Here is a 21,236-nt window from a genome sequence, read left to right on the forward strand (position 1 = left end):
GGAGCAGTCAGGAAAAGCTGGTAGCCACTCTGCCACGTGCACATGCTTACTGTGTGTTTGATGTGAAGTCTGACTAGGAGTGTGATCAGGCTGTCTGTATTTGTCCAGACTTCACACACACACACAGACACACACACACACACACACACACACACACACACACACACAAAACGGCGTGTCAGGGAAGTACACGGTGAGTAGCCCAGATGCCTTTAAACTCAGAGTGAAGTTGTTGTTGGCTTCCAGCCACTGCAGTCTTTTGACCTTTTTATTGCCATTTTGTTGATTTTCATTTTTCTTTTCCAGACAGCTGCTGGATGTTATTATGTAGAAAAGAAAATGTTTTTAAATGTGATGTCCGTTCATTGGAGCTAACTAGGTCAGGCTCAGTCGCTCCTTGAGTGGGAAAAGACAGTCTCTCCCATACACAAACACACCTCACCACAAATGTATTATGGCTGGCCTGTGTGAAACTTATCTCCATATGGTCCAGGTTATATGTAACTCTATCCAGTCACAGCCGCTGTCCTTACCCCTGCAAGTCAGCCAGCCAGCCAGCCAGGCAGGCTCAGCTCACACCAGGGCTGTCACGTTTTCCACAAAATCACATTCGAACGAATTCAAATTGGCACCTAAATCATTCGAATTACTTCAAACACAATCCATATAACCCCCCCCCCCCCTTGCCAACCCCACCCAGTCAGACATGATTGTACATTTGTTTCCCTTGTTTTCTGGTGCATCCTTTGCCTTCACTGGGTGGCCAGCTATCAGGTGAGTCCTCTGGTCTGTTACTGTTGTAGAGAGAGCCTTTTCTAAATTTGGCAGTAAGGCAGTGCTTTTTACACAGCTGGCAAACTGCCATCTATCATGAAGAACCCAAAATACTCCCCGACACTGCTTCACTGCTTCTCAGATGCTTCAGTGTCGTGATTATCCCCCCGGCACGGCTTTGTTCACTAATATCCTCCTCCATTCTTATTTAGTAGTTCAGTTTAGAGGTAGGGTAATAGGGCAGCAGTAGGTCAAGCTGATGAGGTGAATTTAAAAGCCCTCTGCTTGACCTCAAGGAAAACTACTTCAAACGGTCTGATGCACTTAGAGACTGTACGTTTTAAATTTGAACGGGTTGTTACAGTTTGAATGTTTTATTTTTTTCCCATGTTAGAAAGAGTGTTTGAATGTGGGAAATTTAATCTTGACTAAAAAGCAACAGCCCTTGCACATTAGCACACACACACACACACACACACTTTCATTCATTTGTCATGGTTGCACAGTGGCACTTTTAGTAACTTTTATTTGAGTAGTTAAATCAGCAGCATGTGTTTGGCTGAGGCTCAAACCAAGCAGAGCCTGCTGACACCTTGTTCTTGTGCGGGTGATGTTTTCTGATATTTGTGTGAGTGGAGCAGAGTAGTGGCAGTGGACCAGTTGGATTGTATTAGTGCTTCCAGCAGGGCATGTGTTAATGCAGTGGAGTAAACAGGACAAGTGGAGGCACTGACACTTCCTTATGTACCACAACAGCCATCATCATAGGTGATGAACAGACGTGGCTGAAAGTGTTGGTATCCTTCCACTTAGAAAGGAAAAGCACTATTTTATGTGAACACCTGGACAGTATGTTTCACCCCAGAATGTCTTGGTGATCTTCTGATTTCATTTTACTCTGCACAGATTCGATGGACTTTGTGAAAGATGCGGCAAATCAGCCAGATGACATAACTGATCCTCGTCCATCTTTCACAGAGGGGATGGAGCTCTTTGAAAGCTTCAGTTTTCTTCTTCTGTGAACATAGAGCTGAAAAAGTTCTCATTTTGTTACATCTGTCCAAAGGACATTCTCTCAGAAGCACTGTGACTTCTTTACATGTATTTTAGCTTCAGTCGCCTGGGGGGTAATCTCATTGCCTCTGGCACAAATGTCCATTTGGAATCAAGGATGAACTGATTAGGAGTAGGAGGTCAGAGGTTAGGGTTAGAATATACACACCGATTATGACAAAATAAACTTGGTACTTTTTATTAAATTCTTTGAGAGCCTTCACCACGTATTGTATATGAGTCTGGAAAGACATGGATGTAAGCTGTTACTTGACCCGTTGGCGGAGGCATATAACTGCCAGGTGGTAAATAATAACAGTAATATATCATATTTATAAAGCTAATATCTGGACAGAGGATAAAATCCTCTGTCATGGTATTGATTCATTTTAGTGAAATATCAAAATAACACTAGTGTGGAAGAGTTTGTGGACCTTTAAATAAAGATTGTTATGCTAGTGTGTAAAACAGTGTGCAGTCACCACAGCCCAGTTGAGCTGCTGAGTCCAAGCTCAGCAAGACAGGAAGACTATATGTAATTGTTAATCATTCTTATTGACATCAACAACTTGGTTGGGAAAAAAATCTGATAGTCAGTGTAGTAGAAGGTACACATGTAAAATGGATAGAAATTAAAGCAAAGTTTAAGCAAAAAAAAAAAAAAAAAATCAATAATAATCCCAATTTTGTCTTTCAGAAGGCATTATAACATATTTAAAAAAGCTACAGACAACAGAGCCAGCATGTTTGTTGAGATAAGACCAGCAGTCCAGCTCCTGATCATCTCAGGAGCTGGACTGGGAGCTGCTGAGATGTCTCTCTGGTCTCACCCGGCAGGCGGGTCCTCACATCTCAGAAACTGTCAAAGTAAATTTCCAAACACAAATATTGTAGATAAACCTGAAAAATATAAAATATGAATACAGCGTTCTTCTTGGTGAGGTACATAGAGCCTTATGGGAACAAATGCATCTGTAACCCTGCTGCCCCATCACCCCCCCCCCCCCCCCCCCCGGTCTTTTTGCATGACTTTTCCTTGTTTATATGGGTTTTGGTATTTGCTGGATTTCTGGTGTATTTCCCTAAATGTTTGCGTTTTCACTCTTGTTGTGTGTGGTTTAATATTTGTAGCATTCTTTGACATTGTGGAAGTGGAATTGCGAAATCTGACGGCTGACAAACTTTTCTGACAGTATATATCATCATATTGCCCAACGTTACGAGGAATGCTCCGACAGTTGGAGACTGTCCGCCCAAGAAAAACAAGAGAGTCAGTAATTTGTTCAAATGCCTAAATGACCTGTGTTTATGCTGCAGTGACAAAGACCTCTGGTGGTCACGTAAATGATGTGCTGTTGTTTGTTGGAGACCAAGTAGTTTTTGTGCCAGATCCTGATAAAAGATGTTGTCCTGATAGGGAGATCAGAGCAGAGCATCTTGTGTTTTGTTTGCTCAAAGACTGGTTTGTTGGCTTTAAAGGAAGGAAACACAGTTTTTACTGTCTGATAGAAAATCCATACTCAGATGAGAAAATCCAGTAGTTTGGTCCAGTGTGTTATTATCCTTGCTTGGCATGAGCAGGGAACCTGTTAGCTTCTGTCAAATGAGAGCAAAAAAACAGAGCCAGCATGTTTGTTGAGATAAGACCAGCAGTCCAGCTCCTGATCATCTCAGGAGCTGGACTGGGAGCTGCTGAGATGTCTCTCTGGTCTCACCCGGCAGGCGGGTCCTCACATCTCAGAAACTGTCAAAGTAAATTTCCAAACACAAATATTGTAGATAAACCTGAAAAATATAAAATATGAATACAGCGTTCTTCTTGGTGAGGTACATAGAGCCTTATGGGAACAAATGCATCTGTAACCCTGCTGCCCCATCACCCCCCCCCCCCCCCCCCCGGTCTTTTTGCATGACTTTTCCTTGTTTATATGGGTTTTGGTATTTGCTGGATTTCTGGTGTATTTCCCTAAATGTTTGCGTTTTCACTCTTGTTGTGTGTGGTTTAATATTTGTAGCATTCTTTGACATTGTGGAAGTGGAATTGCGAAATCTGACGGCTGACAAACTTTTCTGACAGTATATATCATCATATTGCCCAACGTTACGAGGAATGCTCCGACAGTTGGAGACTGTCCGCCCAAGAAAAACAAGAGAGTCAGTAATTTGTTCAAATGCCTAAATGACCTGTGTTTATGCTGCAGTGACAAAGACCTCTGGTGGTCACGTAAATGATGTGCTGTTGTTTGTTGGAGACCAAGTAGTTTTTGTGCCAGATCCTGATAAAAGATGTTGTCCTGATAGGGAGATCAGAGCAGAGCATCTTGTGTTTTGTTTGCTCAAAGACTGGTTTGTTGGCTTTAAAGGAAGGAAACACAGTTTTTACTGTCTGATAGAAAATCCATACTCAGATGAGAAAATCCAGTAGTTTGGTCCAGTGTGTTATTATCCTTGCTTGGCATGAGCAGGGAACCTGTTAGCTTCTGTCAAATGAGAGCAAAAAAAAAATATCTACCAACATTGTCATTTAAGAGTTGTATCTAAAAGTCTCAAGACTAATTTCTGCAGCTCTTATTACTTTTTCACCTAGAAAACTAATCACTTATCCACTCAAGAGTCTTTTGTCAGCATTAAGGGAATGCTGAAACTTTAAAACCCCACTGTGAGTACAGTGGTTGTAGGTCATGTAGGTGTGCGTGGTTGCTGTTCATCTTTCTCCACTGTCCACTTCTATAAATAGCATCTTAAAACCATGTTTGTAGAACTTCTACCATGGCATCAGATAACCCTAACCCCAGCAGAGCAATTGAAGCTTGGCCTAATCCCAGACTTAAATGTAAGCTGAGATAGAAGTTTATTTATCTGTGTGGAGAAACTGGGACATTAAAGCAGCGGAAATATTACAGCAGGGAACAACATGGTTTCATTATACACACAGATTGTAGCGAAACCTAATAATAAACAGAAAGCATGGGAAAGAGCACGAGTTCTAACATTTAGGTTCCCTCACAGTACTCATATCATGCACAGAACTCATACCTGACTCACTGTAATACCTACGAGATGAAATCGTCTCAGGTCTCTCCAACCACAGCTATCTTTGAATGGTTGTGATATACCTCCTCCAGCTAATGCCTAAGAATACATCGTCCCCATGTTTGTGGAGCATTAGAAATGCTTTAATTCATCCTCCAGTCCACATTTTGCTGGTTAACAGAATTTGTTAGCCTCGGGGCTCAGCTGGGAGCAGAATGTCTGCAGAAACGCTGGAACAGACTGAGTTACTGCCATATTTTATGGCATACCTCGCTGCTCTTGTCAGAGCAGGCCTGTTCATTGTGGCTGCACTGTGACTGCTGCCTGTGCATTGTGTTGTTTGTCTTTGTCCTCTGTTGTTTGCAGAAACCTCACAAATCTGTGTTGTAAAGAGTACAGGATGGTATTGATTGGATAGAATTTCTTCATTATGAAAGAATGATGATTAACTTCCAGACTGTCTGAAAGGGTGTGGCCTTCATTCTTCCAAAACGACCCTGACACACTGGACCCGGTTCAGCTTTTGCTGCAACACAATGCAACATCATCTGACAAAGCACTGCGCTGGCCAGTCACTTAAGTGCAAGTGCACATGCAAGCCTTTTCCTCCATCCAGACTCCCCAGATCGTATATCATGGCCTCACCAGTACATGACACAATACACCCCCACCAAAGCAGCCCCTTGTGTTGTTTTAACGCAGGACAAATGTCTGTCTGAATATGGCCCAGGTCTGATCTGAGGCGACTCCCCTTGGCAGCTCACAGGACCTCAAGGTTCTGCTGCTTACTCTGCTGCTCTTGGTTCCAGATACAGATACCTTCCAGATACCCTCAGAGGTCTTGTAGAATCCATGCTTTGTGAGTCAGAGATGTTTTGGTGGCACACAAAGAACAAAAGAATATTAGTTAGGGATAATATTTGAAGTGGTTCCAAATGTTGACCCTTTTTTTTTTTTTTTATCCGACCAGGCTCCACTGTTGCCATCATATAATTTTCCCACCACTGTCACACATTGACTGAGCTCCTACAGCTGTGGGGTGCAGCTAACACCAACTGTGAGCACAGTTGGTGGTGCTGCTAGTGTGCAGAGTCACTAGGAAGGCGACTGAGGTGCAGAGGACAAGAAATTTGGAGCCATCAAATTTATGTCTCATTGAAAACCACTGAGGAAAGCAACATTCCTGAGTTATTATCTTGTCTGTCAGAAATACCCTGAAAACCAAAAAAACTATCTCACACCTCCGACTAGTACAAAACAGCTGCTCAGCTTTTAACAAATTGTTTTTTTTGTTTTTTTAAAGAATATTTCTTAATTTTCTCTGTGAGCCTGCGTTGGTTTCCTTTGGTTGCTCTGGTTTCTTCCCACAGACCAAAAGCATGCTGTTTAGGTTAACCGGCGGCTCTAAATTGCCAATTGGTGTGAATGTGAGCATGTATGGTTGTCTGTCTCTGTGTCAGCCCTGTAACTGACGACCTGTCTGTAACAGAGCAACATGGTCATTCATTGGACTCATGTTTCTGGCCACCTGATGAATGTAGTATACAGTGAGGCTTTTAGAGCTGTTTCACTGAAGACTAAGATATGAGATCAGTGAGCGTGAACCAAAAGAGTGAATTTGAGACTCCCTACAGAGCTCTATGAAGCTGAGGGGAGTTTGCAGATTCGGGTGATAATTCTCTCCATGCCCCTTTTACACTGTCATGTTGTTTTCATGGTGCCATTAAATACTCTGCTACTCTGGCTGAGCAATAAAAGTGACATAACGGGCAATATAGCCAGTTTATTTTGTTGTGTCAGCTGTAAAGTTTTGTAATTATGTTTTCAATGCTTAATATTTACAGATGAATTTATTACATTCTTTGAAAAACTTGACCGACACGGGTAAGTTAGTGCTGTTGCTGCTTTTGCCTCAGAAGAGTAATGAATTTAGCATGTGCACCTCCCAGATGGGAACATCCCAGCTACTGTACTTTGGCTACATATTCTGACTGTATGGTGTGTTGGGACATGGCCATGGTGTGTTTGTACTGTAGACTCATAGAACATCTGTCCTAGAGCATCACTGCATCCCACCTCTTACAGTTGGGAGGTTTGGTATAATGGTGCTCTTTGAAATCATATTAATGAATCAAATGTTTTGCATTTTTAATGTAGACATAATTAAATAGGATCGTCTTGGAATCTGTATCAGAACAAGTAACACCCAGTCCTACACACTAACCTATCCTGTGATCCTGTTGTATTACTGTCATGTCTTAAGCTCGCACTCAGAAGATGATTTGTGGTTAAAACGTTTTGGACAGTTGGTTGTTAGGAGCGTGATGAGCTACAGGGGCCGCTGTTGGAGCTTTTAGACTCTTAGCTCTGTGAGACACTAGGTGCGGAGCGTGAAGAAGAGACCACTCCTGATAGTGTTGACTCACCAAAAGCATGCACTGTGACTGCCACCCTCCAGCACATTTTCTTTTGACCTACTTTAAAAGCTTCAGCTTTCAACAGGAAATGGGATTGGCCAGTCACAGCAGAGGGATGATGAACGTGATCACTTGTAGACACTGTAAATGTGTCAAACAGACCGGGGACACAAAATGTACAAAGTGGGTTTCTATAAGTTGTTTACATTTCTTGGTGGGAACTGTTGCTCACTAGATTGCTCTTTAATTTATTACACACCAGCCTGTTTGCTACGAGACACACCTTCCTGCACGCTGCAAGGATTTCCCAAGAAAGTGATTCAGATTGTTTAGAGAGGAAAGTGTTGAGCTTTATTTACTGTAACTGACTACAGACTGAAGAACGGTTTTTGCTGTGTGCTCACTGCTGTATGGTAGGCTATATGAGAAGTTGTGATCACAATTGGTTTTGGTCCCTGGTTTGGCATCTGCATGCAGCATGAGAGGAATACCTGCAGACACTACTCAGGGTTAAAAAAAAAAATTACTTGTGCATATATTTCAGGTAAAATAAAATAACAGTAAATAACAGTTAATATTCTCCTACAGGGATGGTAGCATTGGACAATAATCAAAGAGAAGGCATTAAAGACAGTGGCCTTATTGACAAAAATGCGAATGCAGCATTTATAATTTAATATCTTGTCTTCATGAAACTATATGTGATGTAAGAAGGGTTATTGCTTTAAAGGAATAGTTCTTTGAGACACTGAGGTGTTCAGACTGTTATCAGTTTCCTGCCTGTGTAAGAACAGAGGTGGAGTTGGGATGTGGTTCACTTCCTTCAAGGCTTACTAGAACCATTGTTGATGTTATTAGCAACCTCTGTGTTTTTCCTGCTATGATAAAGGCTTATTTACATGCATGTCATTTATTTAAAACATACAAACAAACAGAAATGTAAAAATGACAATTTGTGATTTTAGAAGATGTTGTTTACTGGAACTATTTTTTTTTGTCCTCAACACTATATCCATCCACCCACAGCTCCTGTGCAGGATTTTCAGCTGTATCACAAGCTGCCATATCCAGTCAGTGAGCACAGGTTTTGGTCTCTGCACAGGGACATTGGTACTAAATCTGAAATCCTTAACATGATGACACAGTGTCAAGACATTGCTTGGAGTTGTGCTGTGTTTTTTAATAATAATAGATCATGTCAGTTTCAGTTTTAGTTGTTAGAAACCTAGATATCCAACAAGAGTTCTCGAGGAAATTACGCCTCTAATCCATGTCAGTCAGAACTGAAGGAGCCTCTTGGATGAGATGTGAAACGTCTATGACTAAGGCCAGTTGCCCTTTATTGAAATCTTCTTGGACATGACTAAGGATCTTCACAGACAAAGAAGCCTAGGTGTTTTCAGCTGACAGAAATATTATGTGCAAGTGGAGCATTAGAGCCATCCACATTCAGTCTCGCAAAGAAAACAGAAGATAAATATACTGTATATGTATATAAACCTATCTATTAAAATTCTACTTTTCTTTACTCTGAAACCAGTCTCCTCCTGGGGATCGTCACACTTTCATCTTGTTCTTGTCTCTGGTTTCTGCACAGACTGGGCTCATCCAGATCGGGGAGGACAGCCTGTTCATCCAGCCGGTGGGTGAAAACGACCCGTCACAGTCGTTCTCAGGACTTAAACACCAGCTGTTGCGACACCGACGCTCTGCCAAGACCAGCTCTGCTCCAGAGGCTGATCAATCCAGCTACTGTGGGACTATACAAGGTGAGTGACACAAAGAAGTCGACCGGATGGTTCAAGAAGTGGGATTATGGTCACACTGATAACAACATTTGCTGAGATCATGAAAAATGAGACACCAGCCACCTATGCAATGATGGATGTAGTGAACAGTGCTATTTTTCAAGGTATAAATAATGATCTGTGAAGGTTCAAATGAGATCTCTCTATTATCAACCCATCCATGTAAAAGTTCTCAGTAAGGATGAAATTTTGTTTCTCTGGGGCTGATGGTGCTGAATGGTGCTAAATAAATAAAAAACACAAAAGCATGAAAACAGAAAATCAGTGTAAAACGTAGAATGAGAATCTTGCAAACAGTGACAACTTTCTAACTGTGGTTGTGGTAAGGAGGGCATTTTGGTGGGGGGGGGATTGGTCCTTGCTTTGGTGCTTGATGCAGTTGACTGTCTTCATAGCAAAGCTGCTGATGCTCCAAAGGAGTGTGTGTGTGGCAGGGATAGAGTCAGGGGGAGGGCAGTTGTGGATCCAGTGATGTGGGTACTTTGAGGTTCATGTTCCTCAGTATCAGCTTCTTAAGTCACTTAGTGGTGATGGGTGTGAGTGCCACTGGGAGGTAGTTGTTTTTGGCAGAACCAGGTGTCCAGGTGATACTGAAAAAGCTGTTGGGGTGAGATGTCTGAAGCTCGCTGATGGTCCTGTAGAGTTCATTCAGTGCCCCACTAGTGTTAGCATTAGCAGTTGTACCAGGCTGAATGTAAACACAGAGGATAAGGATAATTACAGTTGAGAACTCAGGAAATATAAAGTTGCTGCATTCGTACATCATTCTTAATTCGCAGTTGTAAAGTACACCGGCAGTACACATGCATTCATGTGCCGGTTCATCTGTGCAGATGCTCCTTTAGATTCCACGTATGCAGAATTTCATGCAGTGTTCAAATATACGCTCCCTGATCCTGTTGTAACATTCAACAGCAGCCACAAATCCTAACATTTCCTCACAGCTCAGTGTAGGATTTGTTTTGAACTTTGCATAATTCTCCTGCACTGGAGTTTCACTACTCTGAGAGTTGCATGAATTATTGGACAAACAAAGACTTGGCCAGTGTGTGTCAGCAATCAGTGAGCAAAGAAATATGTGAGACCCACGAAAGAACGGAAGAAATACTAGTAATTGGTAACAGTTTATCGTGTGTCATTATGCAGCATTTTCACCATCAACAGTTTAAGGATAATTGTGGTTTGTTGCGACTTGTCTCTCATTTTCATAGTTTTGGCCGTAAGTTCCTCTCTGTGGTTCTAACACTGTAATCACCTAGTTAAAAGCTGAGATCAGGTTATACGAACTGTTGTAAACATCCCTCAGAGTTTACAGACCCACCTCAGCTTCAGCATTTTAGATGCACCCGCTTTCAGTTTGACGTCCAGATGAATGAGTTCATCAGGATACTTTTGTTTTCAGCCCGTTCCAGTGTCTGACTGACTCATGTTTCTTCAGCCATCATAGTGGGAGAAAACTGTCAAAACTGATAGAAGCGACAGATGAAAACTGAAAGAAATTCAACCAAATTTTTGAATAATCTCGCATTACCCTACTGATAGCACTGCCATAGCTCCTGCCTCATGGGTAATGCCATATAAATTCATGCAGTGATTGTAACAGCTTCACTGTCAGACTCCTCTGTTGCAGTGTTTTTAACTGATAAGCCAGAAACTGAACTGCTCAATAGAACTTTCCTGAATCATCATTGTAAAAATACTCGTTACATTCCTTCTTACACTTTTACAAACGGTGCTTTGCAGACACAGAAAGGATTTTTTTTTTTTTTTTGCTTAAATCTTTTTGGCAGAGAAGTGGCTTCATACACATGGATCAAATTACAGAGGATGGGATTCGTGTGATTTTTCAGAATCTTGGGAATGTTCTTTACACTCACCTCAAAAACCCTGAAACATCTTCCAAATCCCTCTGCAGTGATGTGCTCGCAATGAGCTGTGTGAATGAACTACTGTCTGCCTCTCCACCCTCCAAGCTGAAATGGGCCAGTTGAACATCCCAGGGAAGCAATGCTAATAAATCATAGGTTTCAGAGCAGCATTTACTGCTATCTGCCATGCTTTGATGTTCATTCAGCTCCAGTGTGTTGCAAGAAAGGCTGTGTGGAATGCAGATGTTTCCTTATTTAATGTGTATCTCTTTTCTGCAAAGTTCTTGTTGGAACCTGCTGAGCCTCTCGCTGTTAACGCCATCAGACACAAAGCAAACCCCGCTCTCTGCTCTTTTACATTAATGATGTTCATATTTTCCTAACTCTTGGTGCATCTGTGCCAAGATTATCTTTTTTTTTTTTGTAGTGAGGATGTTTTTTTTTTTTTTTTTCTTCAAAGCTGGTTGCCCAGTTTTTGAGAGATGGCAGCTTCTGTAGCGTGGAGCACACACCTGAACACAGGATCCAGTCAAACGCACTAACGACCAGCTCGGGAAGTCATGGAAAAGTTTAATTAGTTGCAGACTGGAGTTATAGTTATCCAAACATTTCTCTGAGCAGAGCACTGTTCTGGAGGCAGAATCAATGAGTGAAGCCAAGGAACCACATCGCACAGCCAGGATCCTGAATTAAAAGTCTGCTGCAGGTTTGCTTGCTTTACTAACTTCTCAGTAGATATGTTTTAGTTTCACAGACTCTTCTCTGAGGCAGAGCCACATTAGAGGCGAAAGTATTCATTTTGAGACGAGCCAAAAATAACAAAAATGTTAGCTGACATGTAGTGCTGATCTGTGTCTGGATATCCTATCAGGAAAAACACATGTTAATGCAGGTGTCGAAGCAGGAGAACGCACTGCTGTTACGTTGTGACTGGACCTCAGTGAGCTGTAAATTCAATCTGTGCAGTGTCACCACATTCTTAAGAAAGGAAGTCACCCATTTTTCATTAATTGAATACACCTGTATTTAATTAAGTCTATGGCTCATATGATTGGCGGGAGGTGTGACAGTGTTTAGAAAATAAACAGTCAAAGCCTCCAGCACTGACAAGTTGCAAATGAACTGTTTAACCTTTAACCTCCAACCTCCCGGTTGTCTACAGGATGTCGCTACTTTGTGCTCGGTGAACACGAGGCATGACTGTGAGCGAGGAGCAGGCCGTTCCTGCTCAAGATCATTTGCGAACCTACCGTGACGAGTGGAGAAACGAAAAATCACCAGCACACTTCTCCACCATAAGCAGACAGACACGAGCGGACAAGCTGCTGAGCTGCAGGGACGGCTGCTCTGTCTGGTCTTATCCTTCTGTTTGCTCGCAGACAATTAAAACTCCCTCTCAGACGTTCTCTATGTTTCCCCTGTGCACGGTCATTAACCAGAGCAGCTTGACCCTGAGAGCTGAGCTGCACCCCCAGAGTTACATAACACCACCCAAGCTAAAGACCACCAGCACTTTTGACAACCTGTATAAATAAATTTTTTCCATATGTTCATAACTGGGGCATACACAATAAGTGAAACCTCCTTTTTAGAAGGAAAGAAGAAAAACCTGCAGAGCTGTGTGTGTGTGTGTCAGACTGCAGCTCCTCTCTGTTTGTTTTCAGCCTTCACTGAAAGGTTGAGAAGTTTTTTTTTTTAATAGGTTTTCACGACACAGTTACAAATATCTTCACATTATACACTCCCATTCTGCTGTGTGGGAAGTTGATGAATGATTTGTAGAACCACCATCCTTAATAGACATCATTTATAGTGAACAATCTCACAGTGGAGTTAAACTAGTCCTGATCCTGCTGGGGGAACTTCTTGGAACCCCTTCAAGGATATCTGACATTCCCGTCGGCTTGTTTGGGTGGGTCCCAGATCCAACTATGAGTGGTAGCAGCAGAGTGTTTAATGGGAGGGTGTGGTTGTCCAGCTCCAGAGAGACGCAGCTGATTAGATGATTCTTCTAAATGTATGCATGCGTGTTTGCACCTGGAGTCCTGATGTGAGATGGATGGAGGAAAGTGTCAGATTAAAAATTCTTTCCTTTGCATTCATGTCTGTCTGGACTCTGCTAGTTCTCTCTGTTCCATTCCTGCAGTTCTGTTCTCTTCTTCGCCCTCATGTCCAGAGGAATTCACATCTCTCTCTCTCTCTCTCTCTCTCTCTCTCTCTCTCTCTCATGCATTCTTTGTACAGCAGCAGTTTAGTCTGCTGGTCTGCTTGGATGGAAGTAAGTGTGTCGTATTGCATAAGAGCCTGGAGGAAGATGAAGAGTGACTGAACAGTGTTTGTGTATGATTTCAGAAGAAAACTCCAACATTTCAGAAAAACAAAACAAACAAAAAAATTGCCTATAACATCAAGAAGCTTGACTTAAAGGTCACCTGTGGTGTGCAGCATTTCAGGATATGCAGCAATGTGCCAACAAAGGCAAGGAAGAGGAAGACTGCAAGCTCGTAAACATGGATGTAAACAATACTTAATGAAAATACCAAAAAAATCAGCTTTGAAAATGTTTAATGGGGAAGGGAGTGAACTCATGACGTTTGTTAGAGATCAAGAATACACAGTGTATTTGGTGAGTAAGGCTAAATGTAAACGTAACTTTAAACCCTCAGCTGTCTTATGGCAGAGGCATACATGTCCTAGTTAGACAGCAAAAATTATACTGATCGAGCGTCGATCAGATTGGCAATCTGAGATGACTGTAGCATCCGGCTGTGTCGCGTTCCGGTTCCGTTGTGACTGGCAGAGATGATCCACTGGCATTCTAGCCGGAGCGTGTGTGTGTGTGTGTGTGCCCACCGGGTCAGTGAGCCATGTGTGATCCCGGCTCTTTTCCATGGTCTGCTCTGTTTACGCGCCGGGTCTGTTTTGCCAGACTGGCTCATAGCTCTGAAGCGTGAAATTCACTTGTGAACGTATATAAATGCCTATAATTTATGGACAGTTGACTTAATATTTATTTTTAATGAAACACTTTATTTGTTACTGAGTTTGTTTTAATACAGACACAGCAAAACTAGTGTTTCATGTTTGCTGTGAGGTTGGCTATACTGACATTTAAAATGAGTGATTACAGTGAAAGTTGGAGGCTGCATGTTCCCACAGCAGCATGATCTCCTGGTGAAGTGTCTTTCCATTCACTGAGCTGTTGTAGTCGTACTTCACTATGAGCGGCTCAGTTGTTTCAGAGCCATGAGAGCAGTGATGTGAGCAGCTGAGAGCAGATTTATTAATCACCACATCCTCTGATTTATCTTCTACTTCACTCAGCCCTGCACTGCTGCACCGACATGAACCAAAATATCAGGTGCGCTTGAGACTCCCACACAGACCGTTCACCCCGCTTTGCATTTGGGGTGTTTAAATTAAAAAAAATCTGTAGTGTCACAAGCTGCATCACTGATGGATTTTAACTTATGTGCTGTCATGGACCTCCAGACAGGGCCCTCTGTGTTTGTTATGGCTGCACCTTTCCAACAAACTGCTGCCAACTGGTTTAGCCTCAGGGTCATTAGACATTCAGTCACAGTCCACACATAGACTCAATTAACTCCCGTTCATTTTTTTTCCCCATCCATCCATTCTTCCTTAATTATTTCTGTCGCAGTCAGTGGACATGCAAGGCGTGGGTCATGTGACCAACACAGCCAGCGTCAATAGGCAGGATAGAAGTTGTACTGTAAAGTTGCACATCATAGCAAGACTCCTCCCAGGACCTGCTGTCCTAGAAGTTCACAATATCTAAAAGTAAAGTGTTAATTCTTGTTTTTTTTTTTGTTTTTTTTTTCCCCCATGCAGCCCACCAGTCGGGAATCACTGCTCTAAATGTTTTGTGTATCATTTTACACACACTAAAAGAAAATTCAGCTATGTTTAGCCTGGTCTGTGGAAACTGTGGGATTTCCCCCTTCAACTAAAATAAATGTTCTCTGTGTTTGAACAGGAGTTTGAAATGACAGGCCCAAGTCGAATGTATAATTTCTACCTCTACATAGCCACAAGCGTTCAGGTAACGTCAATGTAGTCAGCTGCTTATGTCAGCCAATAAGTTTTCACTTTTGCATCTTTTTTTAAAGTATATCAGCTGAACAAGAAATAACAATATTCTGTTCATAAAACTGATTTATGCATGTTTAGAATTAAAGAATCAGTGCAGGCGAATATACCATAGTTTAGTTTGATTGGTCAATCGAGGGTTAACATCTGCCCTCATAAAGTAATGAGCAAAGATATCAGAGTAACCACAGAGCAGAAACCCAGAGCAGAGATGGAGCTGATAGTTGTAGGGTCTGTGGGAAAGAGGGTGAAGGAAAGGTCAAAGAGGATATGGGTTGGAGTGGCTGGGGAACCGGGGATCTGGATGATTAGTGAATGGGAATGGAGATGAGTGGTGAAAGAGAGGGTGACAGAATGGGGTTGATGGTGATGACCTGAGAGAAAGGCAGGGTTACAACTGTTAAGATAGCACTCTGCAGTAATGGAGTGCAGGCTGAAGGTCTGCTTGCTGAGGGAATGTGGATTTAAATGTGTAATCCAAGCCCTTATTCAACACTGATAATACTGATATCACTTGTGCAGATAAATCAGTCGGCCTTGATCCACGATACATACAGACCTTTCTGCTCTTGACAACTGAACCAGGAGACTTTTTAATTATAATTCTTATAGCAGTGGCCTGTTCTGTCCTGTCTGCAGTAATGAAATTCCTTCTTCATGAATGGAATCTGAGACAGTGGGAAAAGCCCAAAGGAAGTTAAAGCAACGATGAAGCCCAGGCGTCTGCTTCCTTCATGGCTGGAGACCAAGTCAAGAGCACCTTACCTCCACTCCCTCTGGTGCTCAGGAGATAGTCTTACGCCGAGTGGGACGAATCACAAGGGTTTCCCTCATGGATGCCTCTGGGAAAAAAAAAAACTGCAGGAGGCTAATTTAGTTTGTCATGGCATATTAGAATCTCTGCCTTTTCTTCCTGCATGTGAAAACATCAAACCCATGGACAGGCTGACAGTCTCAGAGGCAGGAACACACGGACACGCAAGCAACCAGGCTGCTCTCAGAAATCAGATTACATAATGGGACAACATGTTTACATGCACTGCAGTAATCTGGTTACTGTAAATCCACATAAAAGCATCACGTCAAACTTCTGATCTTATTTTACAACCATAGCTTCCTGATTCTAACTGTATATCACGGATACGATACGAGATTCTGCTTCTGGCTCTATTTTGTGAAGACACATCTGGTAACACAGGTAAAAAAAGATCTGGTTTAGGTCTAGAGGATTTAATTACCACAGAGTCTTTTGGCCATACCAGCTACTAACAGGCCAGACCTTAACTCACTAGACTGTGTGGCTGGGTCAGCCCGCTCCGGTCCTGAGCTGCTTTCTGCTCATTTAAATAGATGCAGATGGAAACTAGGCCAAAATATGTCAGGGATGAGGGACGTCATTCATTGTCTGTCACAGTGTCAGCACGACATTCTCCTCTATTCTTTTTCCACACTTGACTCCCTGCTGTCTGCCCTCTGACAGGCTCCTGTTATGTAAGACCCGCCCTCTTCAGATTGACAGCTAATCAGAAATGACAAATGACAATCTGTAACCATGACAACATCCTCAGTATTAACAAGAATCGTAACCCTTTTCCACTGCAAGAACATGAAGGAACATAACATAGCATAGATCTATTGTAATAGGTTCTGTCTGTTCTCCGCCCACTTTGGGGATAAAATCCTGTAACTAAATTTAGACTCTACTCAAGAGGTGACACTAAATACAAGTTCCAGGAACTTTCAGGGGTTGCCAGCAGTGCTCTTGATCCTAATTGAGCAAACTGCTGTGTTGTCACGTCACAACAAGGACGACTGTATCCAACGCAACCACAGAAGCTACCATTTTACTGCATGGAGCAGGACAAATACTAAATAAAAGAAGAGAAGGACGTTGAAGAACACTTGTTGGAAGAGCCAGCACATCCAGGCCCTTGTAGCCAAAAGAATTTATGCTATGTTTTTAATGACATTTCTCCAAAATTAAATGTAAAAGACAGTGGAACCATGTAGCACCAGAGCTGCTGCTGCTGCTGCTGCTCACGCTATGTCTTCTGTGTCAGACTAGTAGTTTCCCTTTACTTTCTAATATAGGCTACATAAGTCTTGGACCCATCTTTGTACTGGACACACAGAGATAAAATGAATATCAGTCTTCTAAAATCTAATGCTGTCCAAGACAGCAAGGAAGTGGACTTCCTAAAATGCTTGACCTTTCCTTTCTCAAAATGTTAGAGTATTCCTTTTGTCATGTAATTAAACATTCATCTTTTGTAAGCTCAATGCAGGTCAGGGAAAGATAGGTCAGCATAATGAAACAAGCATTTGCTTTCTTTTCCACAAAATATTGTCTCTCTGACATTAGTGGAAGTTTCATATGAGAATCTCTAAACAACAGTAATTAGTACAGGCCTGAGCAGCGGTAGCGATCCACTCATTCTATGAGGCAGTGTTCTCCCATAAAGTTCTGAGCAGGCAGGACCCCTGACTCTCAGCTGCCTTTTCTATAAGCTGTCACTTCCATCGTGATGGGGCCTTGTTGGGGTGCTTTATTATAGAGTTTCTGCATGGTAGCTCCACTCCTGAGCCAAGTGATCAAGGACACTCCACATGTGAATGGTCATGTTGGACAGCTCAAACAAGTTGGTTATAACTGAACTTTTGAAGGTCACTAATAGTCAGCATTATTTGTTTTTCTAACCAAGTAGTCAGACAAATAAAAAAAAAAACCTGAAGGTCCGCTTGCTGGCATTTTCTCGAAAATTCAGCTGCTTTACTCAGCAGATGGTTTTGCTCTTACTTTAACCCTAAACATCTTGGACTGAATTTCATACTTGCTATTTGGACTCCTCCAAATCCAACATCCCAGACCATTAGATCACTTCCTGCTTCCGGAGGTACTGACAGTCTGGTTTCAATGCAGAGCTTGAAAAAGAAAAGAATTTTGAAAAGGATGGCACTGAACGGGATCCAGGGCTGAGTTCTGTTCTGGCAAAAGGGTTACAGCTGTACATAGAACATGTGATGGAGGGGGCTGTTTGAAGGGTAATAGGACTATGTCAAAACCTAGTAAATGGCTGGACCGTGTATGGTCAACGTGAGAAATTGAGGACATAGTTTAAAACTGTTGTGCAACTGCTGTAAACAACTACTTCCAATGGAAAGTAGCTAAAGTTGCTTGAAAAGTTGATAAATGCTACCAGATGACACAATAAGCTAATTAACAGTCATCATCATCACTGCATTGTGTTTGTATTGTTCCTAATGTCAGCTGTTTTCAGGCCTTTGTCTGCTCGCTTTTCTCCTGCTGTCTGTGTTCACATATACAGTCATTTAATACGACAGCTGAATTCCCAATGAAGCTGTTCTCATTTACATGTTTCTCTGTTTCTGTTCTCAGACAATGGAACAGAAATAGTGAGTGAAAACGGTGGCTCATTAAGAAACACGTTAACCAGCAGTCACTGCAAAGCCTTTTCCAAGCTGCTGCTAAAATCCTGATTTTATAACCGTGACGTCAACATCAACGCACACAGAAGTTAAAGACAACAGCTGTGCTGCGATTTCAGCTGGATTCACCTGTACAGTGATCAGTCAGAGAGAAAAGTAGAAGCTCAGACAATGCAACAGCTGCTTCGTCTGAAGTTTACTGAGACTTCAGTCAGCTCTTTCTCGTCCTGTGGGCTGGGTGCTGTCTGAGCTGCAGAGGTTACTTTGTTACAGTTTAAAGGGGATTTTCACTACTTGGCTGTTTTCTGTTCATGTCATTAGAGACACAATTTGGCTGGCAGTCAGAACATCCAGAGGTTCCACTCCCTGCCCCACACAGCAGGTTTTTTAGTAGCAGTTTCGTGCTTCAGTCTCAGCTTACCACCTGTTTCTGATGACCACTGAAAATATTCAGTTGCCTGATTGTTGCCCTCTGATTCTTGTTGTCATGGCTATTTTGATCCTTAAGCAATCAGTGGTTTTTGTTGAAATGCAAAACATCTGGGGTATGTGGGAGTCAGCAGCACCAAGAAAACCCAGAGCCAGGCCCTGCTCCTATAACACTAGTCAGTCCAGATAGAGCATTAACCCCCCCCCCCCCCCCCCCCCCCCTTGAGTCATAGCTGTCAGTCCATACACCTGACTTAGTTTCTCTGTCTGACTGTCTCACTGTACACTTTACCCTAACAGTGATCCAGACTCTACAGCTGCTGAAAAGTGCGTTTTAGATTTTAATTATTTAATCCCTCTGTACATGTGGAAAGTATGCTAGAAACCCTTCTCATTCAAAGACATCGCTAAGACCATTTCAGAAAATTCTGACTTGTTTTGCCATTGGTCACTTTATTGGGTACACCTGTGCACCTGCTTGGCCTTTGGCAGCAGCTCGGTGCATAGAAGCACACAGACGTGGCCGAGAGCTGACACTGTTGTTTAGATCTAACATGAGAATGGGGAAGAGATGTGATCTCAGTGACTGTGACCATGGAATGATGGTTGGTGCCAGATGGTGTGGTCTGAGTGTCTCAGAAACTGCTGCTCTCTTGGGATTTAGTCTGCAGAGAATGCTGGGAAAAACAAAACACTGAATGAGCAGCAGTTCTGTGGGTGAAAATGCCTTGTTAATGAGAGAGGTCAGATAACCGTGGGTTACATCAGTGATATGGAGAAGAGCGTCTGACAACTCGTTTCATTTTTGGGTCATGCTTGTGGAGTGGAGTCCTCTAACATGGAGTGGGAGCAGGATATGAAAGCTTTGTTTACAGTAGAAGAAGAAATGGGTACCATGACATCAGGGTGTGTTTTAAAAAAAATCTATTCACACCAGTTTCCATTATGTTTTCTCTCAATATGTGAATAACACAGCTTGGAGAAATTGTATGGCATGATGTTGAAAAGCACATTAGTGAAAAAGCTACTCAGTCACAGCAGTGTGAGTCACTGAGGTACTTTGACTGCCGGTGTAGCGTTTCTAACCCCGGTCTTCTCGTCTGTCTGTTTTCCTTGTTTGCAGTTGGGAAGAAGAAGGAGAAGAGGTCAAGAGTAGTCGAGGAGGGTCGTGGGAAAAGAAACGCCATTCGCCTGCACGAAGCATACACTGTGGAGACGGTGGTGGTGGCAGACTCGGACATGGTGCAGTACCACGGTGCTGAGGCCGCACAGAGGTTCCTGCTCACTGTCATGAACATGGTAAGAATCCCAGACACAAGTAGAGTACGCCTCACTGTGTTAAACAAATCAAATTGCTATTTTCCAAAGTTGTTGTGTATTTAGTACTAAATTTCCTCTCTGTGGTTACACAGACCGTTTCCTTGCTTAGCTGTGATGGGGGATATAGTTAAAAAAAGGGGAATTTTGCTGTCTTTGATTTGTCTAACTTGCCTAACTTGTTTTAAGATAGACCTTAAAAAATGCGAACATATCCTTTAATCTTCTACTGTTGAGGCATTTCACTCAGTGAAGTAATGACAGAGTTCCTGGATGTGAAAGATTCAAAGAGGAACCTGATCTGGTGCAGATGATCACACACTTGGATACTGTCACAATCACATGTAAAGGGTTTTATTATATCCCAAATATGAAGCAAAAACCAGGATACTGGTGTGCATGTAAGTGGTGCTCACTGTCGGGTGCTGGCTGTTTTCCACTAGTGATGGAGATGAGCCAGAACCACATCCCTATTTTGTCACCCATGCAGCTCTCTATAACAACAGCCTCGACCAGCCAACTGAATAAACCTGCTTAGTACTCAGAACAGCACAGGGGAGCCTTCTAGCTTTGGCTCAGGCTCTGGAGGCCAGAGCTGGGGGGAGAGGAGAGACGTGCACAGTAAGAAGCTGGGGAGGACAGTGAACATGTATCACCACTGAATGTTTCCATTACTGATTAAGCTGTCAATGAAACTGATCAATCAGTTAGTCTACAGAATGTCGCACAACAGTAAAAACAGAGATCAGGGAATGAACAGTAGAGAATGATTGGTATTTTTGTGTTAACTGTTAATAAGGTACTAATCATTTAGCACTGCGTGAGTTGCAGTGGCTCTCAGTGTTAGAGCAGTGTGACTGTAGTGTGGCATTTTGGGACTGGATACAGAACAGCAGTATCATCTGTTTTGTCTTTTTTCAGTCAAACACAGCTTTTATTTATTCTTCTTTGGAAGCCATCTTGGAAGATGCCCATTTGAG

General features: G+C 42.5%; 1 protein-coding gene across 1 annotated transcript in view; it reads left to right on the forward strand.

Moving 5' to 3' along the window:
- adamts17 (ADAM metallopeptidase with thrombospondin type 1 motif, 17) overlaps positions 1 to 21,236 on the forward strand; it is a 130,509-nt gene that overhangs the window by 3,184 nt on the left and 106,089 nt on the right. Inside the window, exons 3-4 of the mRNA XM_041043646.1 lie at positions 8,875 to 9,046; positions 20,063 to 20,238. Of these exons, the coding sequence (XP_040899580.1) occupies positions 8,875 to 9,046; positions 20,063 to 20,238 (348 nt within the window). The remainder of the gene's footprint in view (positions 1 to 8,874; positions 9,047 to 20,062; positions 20,239 to 21,236) is intronic.

This window comes from Toxotes jaculatrix, chromosome 1 (genome assembly GCF_017976425.1).
Source record: "Toxotes jaculatrix isolate fToxJac2 chromosome 1, fToxJac2.pri, whole genome shotgun sequence".
Lineage (NCBI taxonomy): Eukaryota > Metazoa > Chordata > Actinopteri > Toxotidae > Toxotes > Toxotes jaculatrix.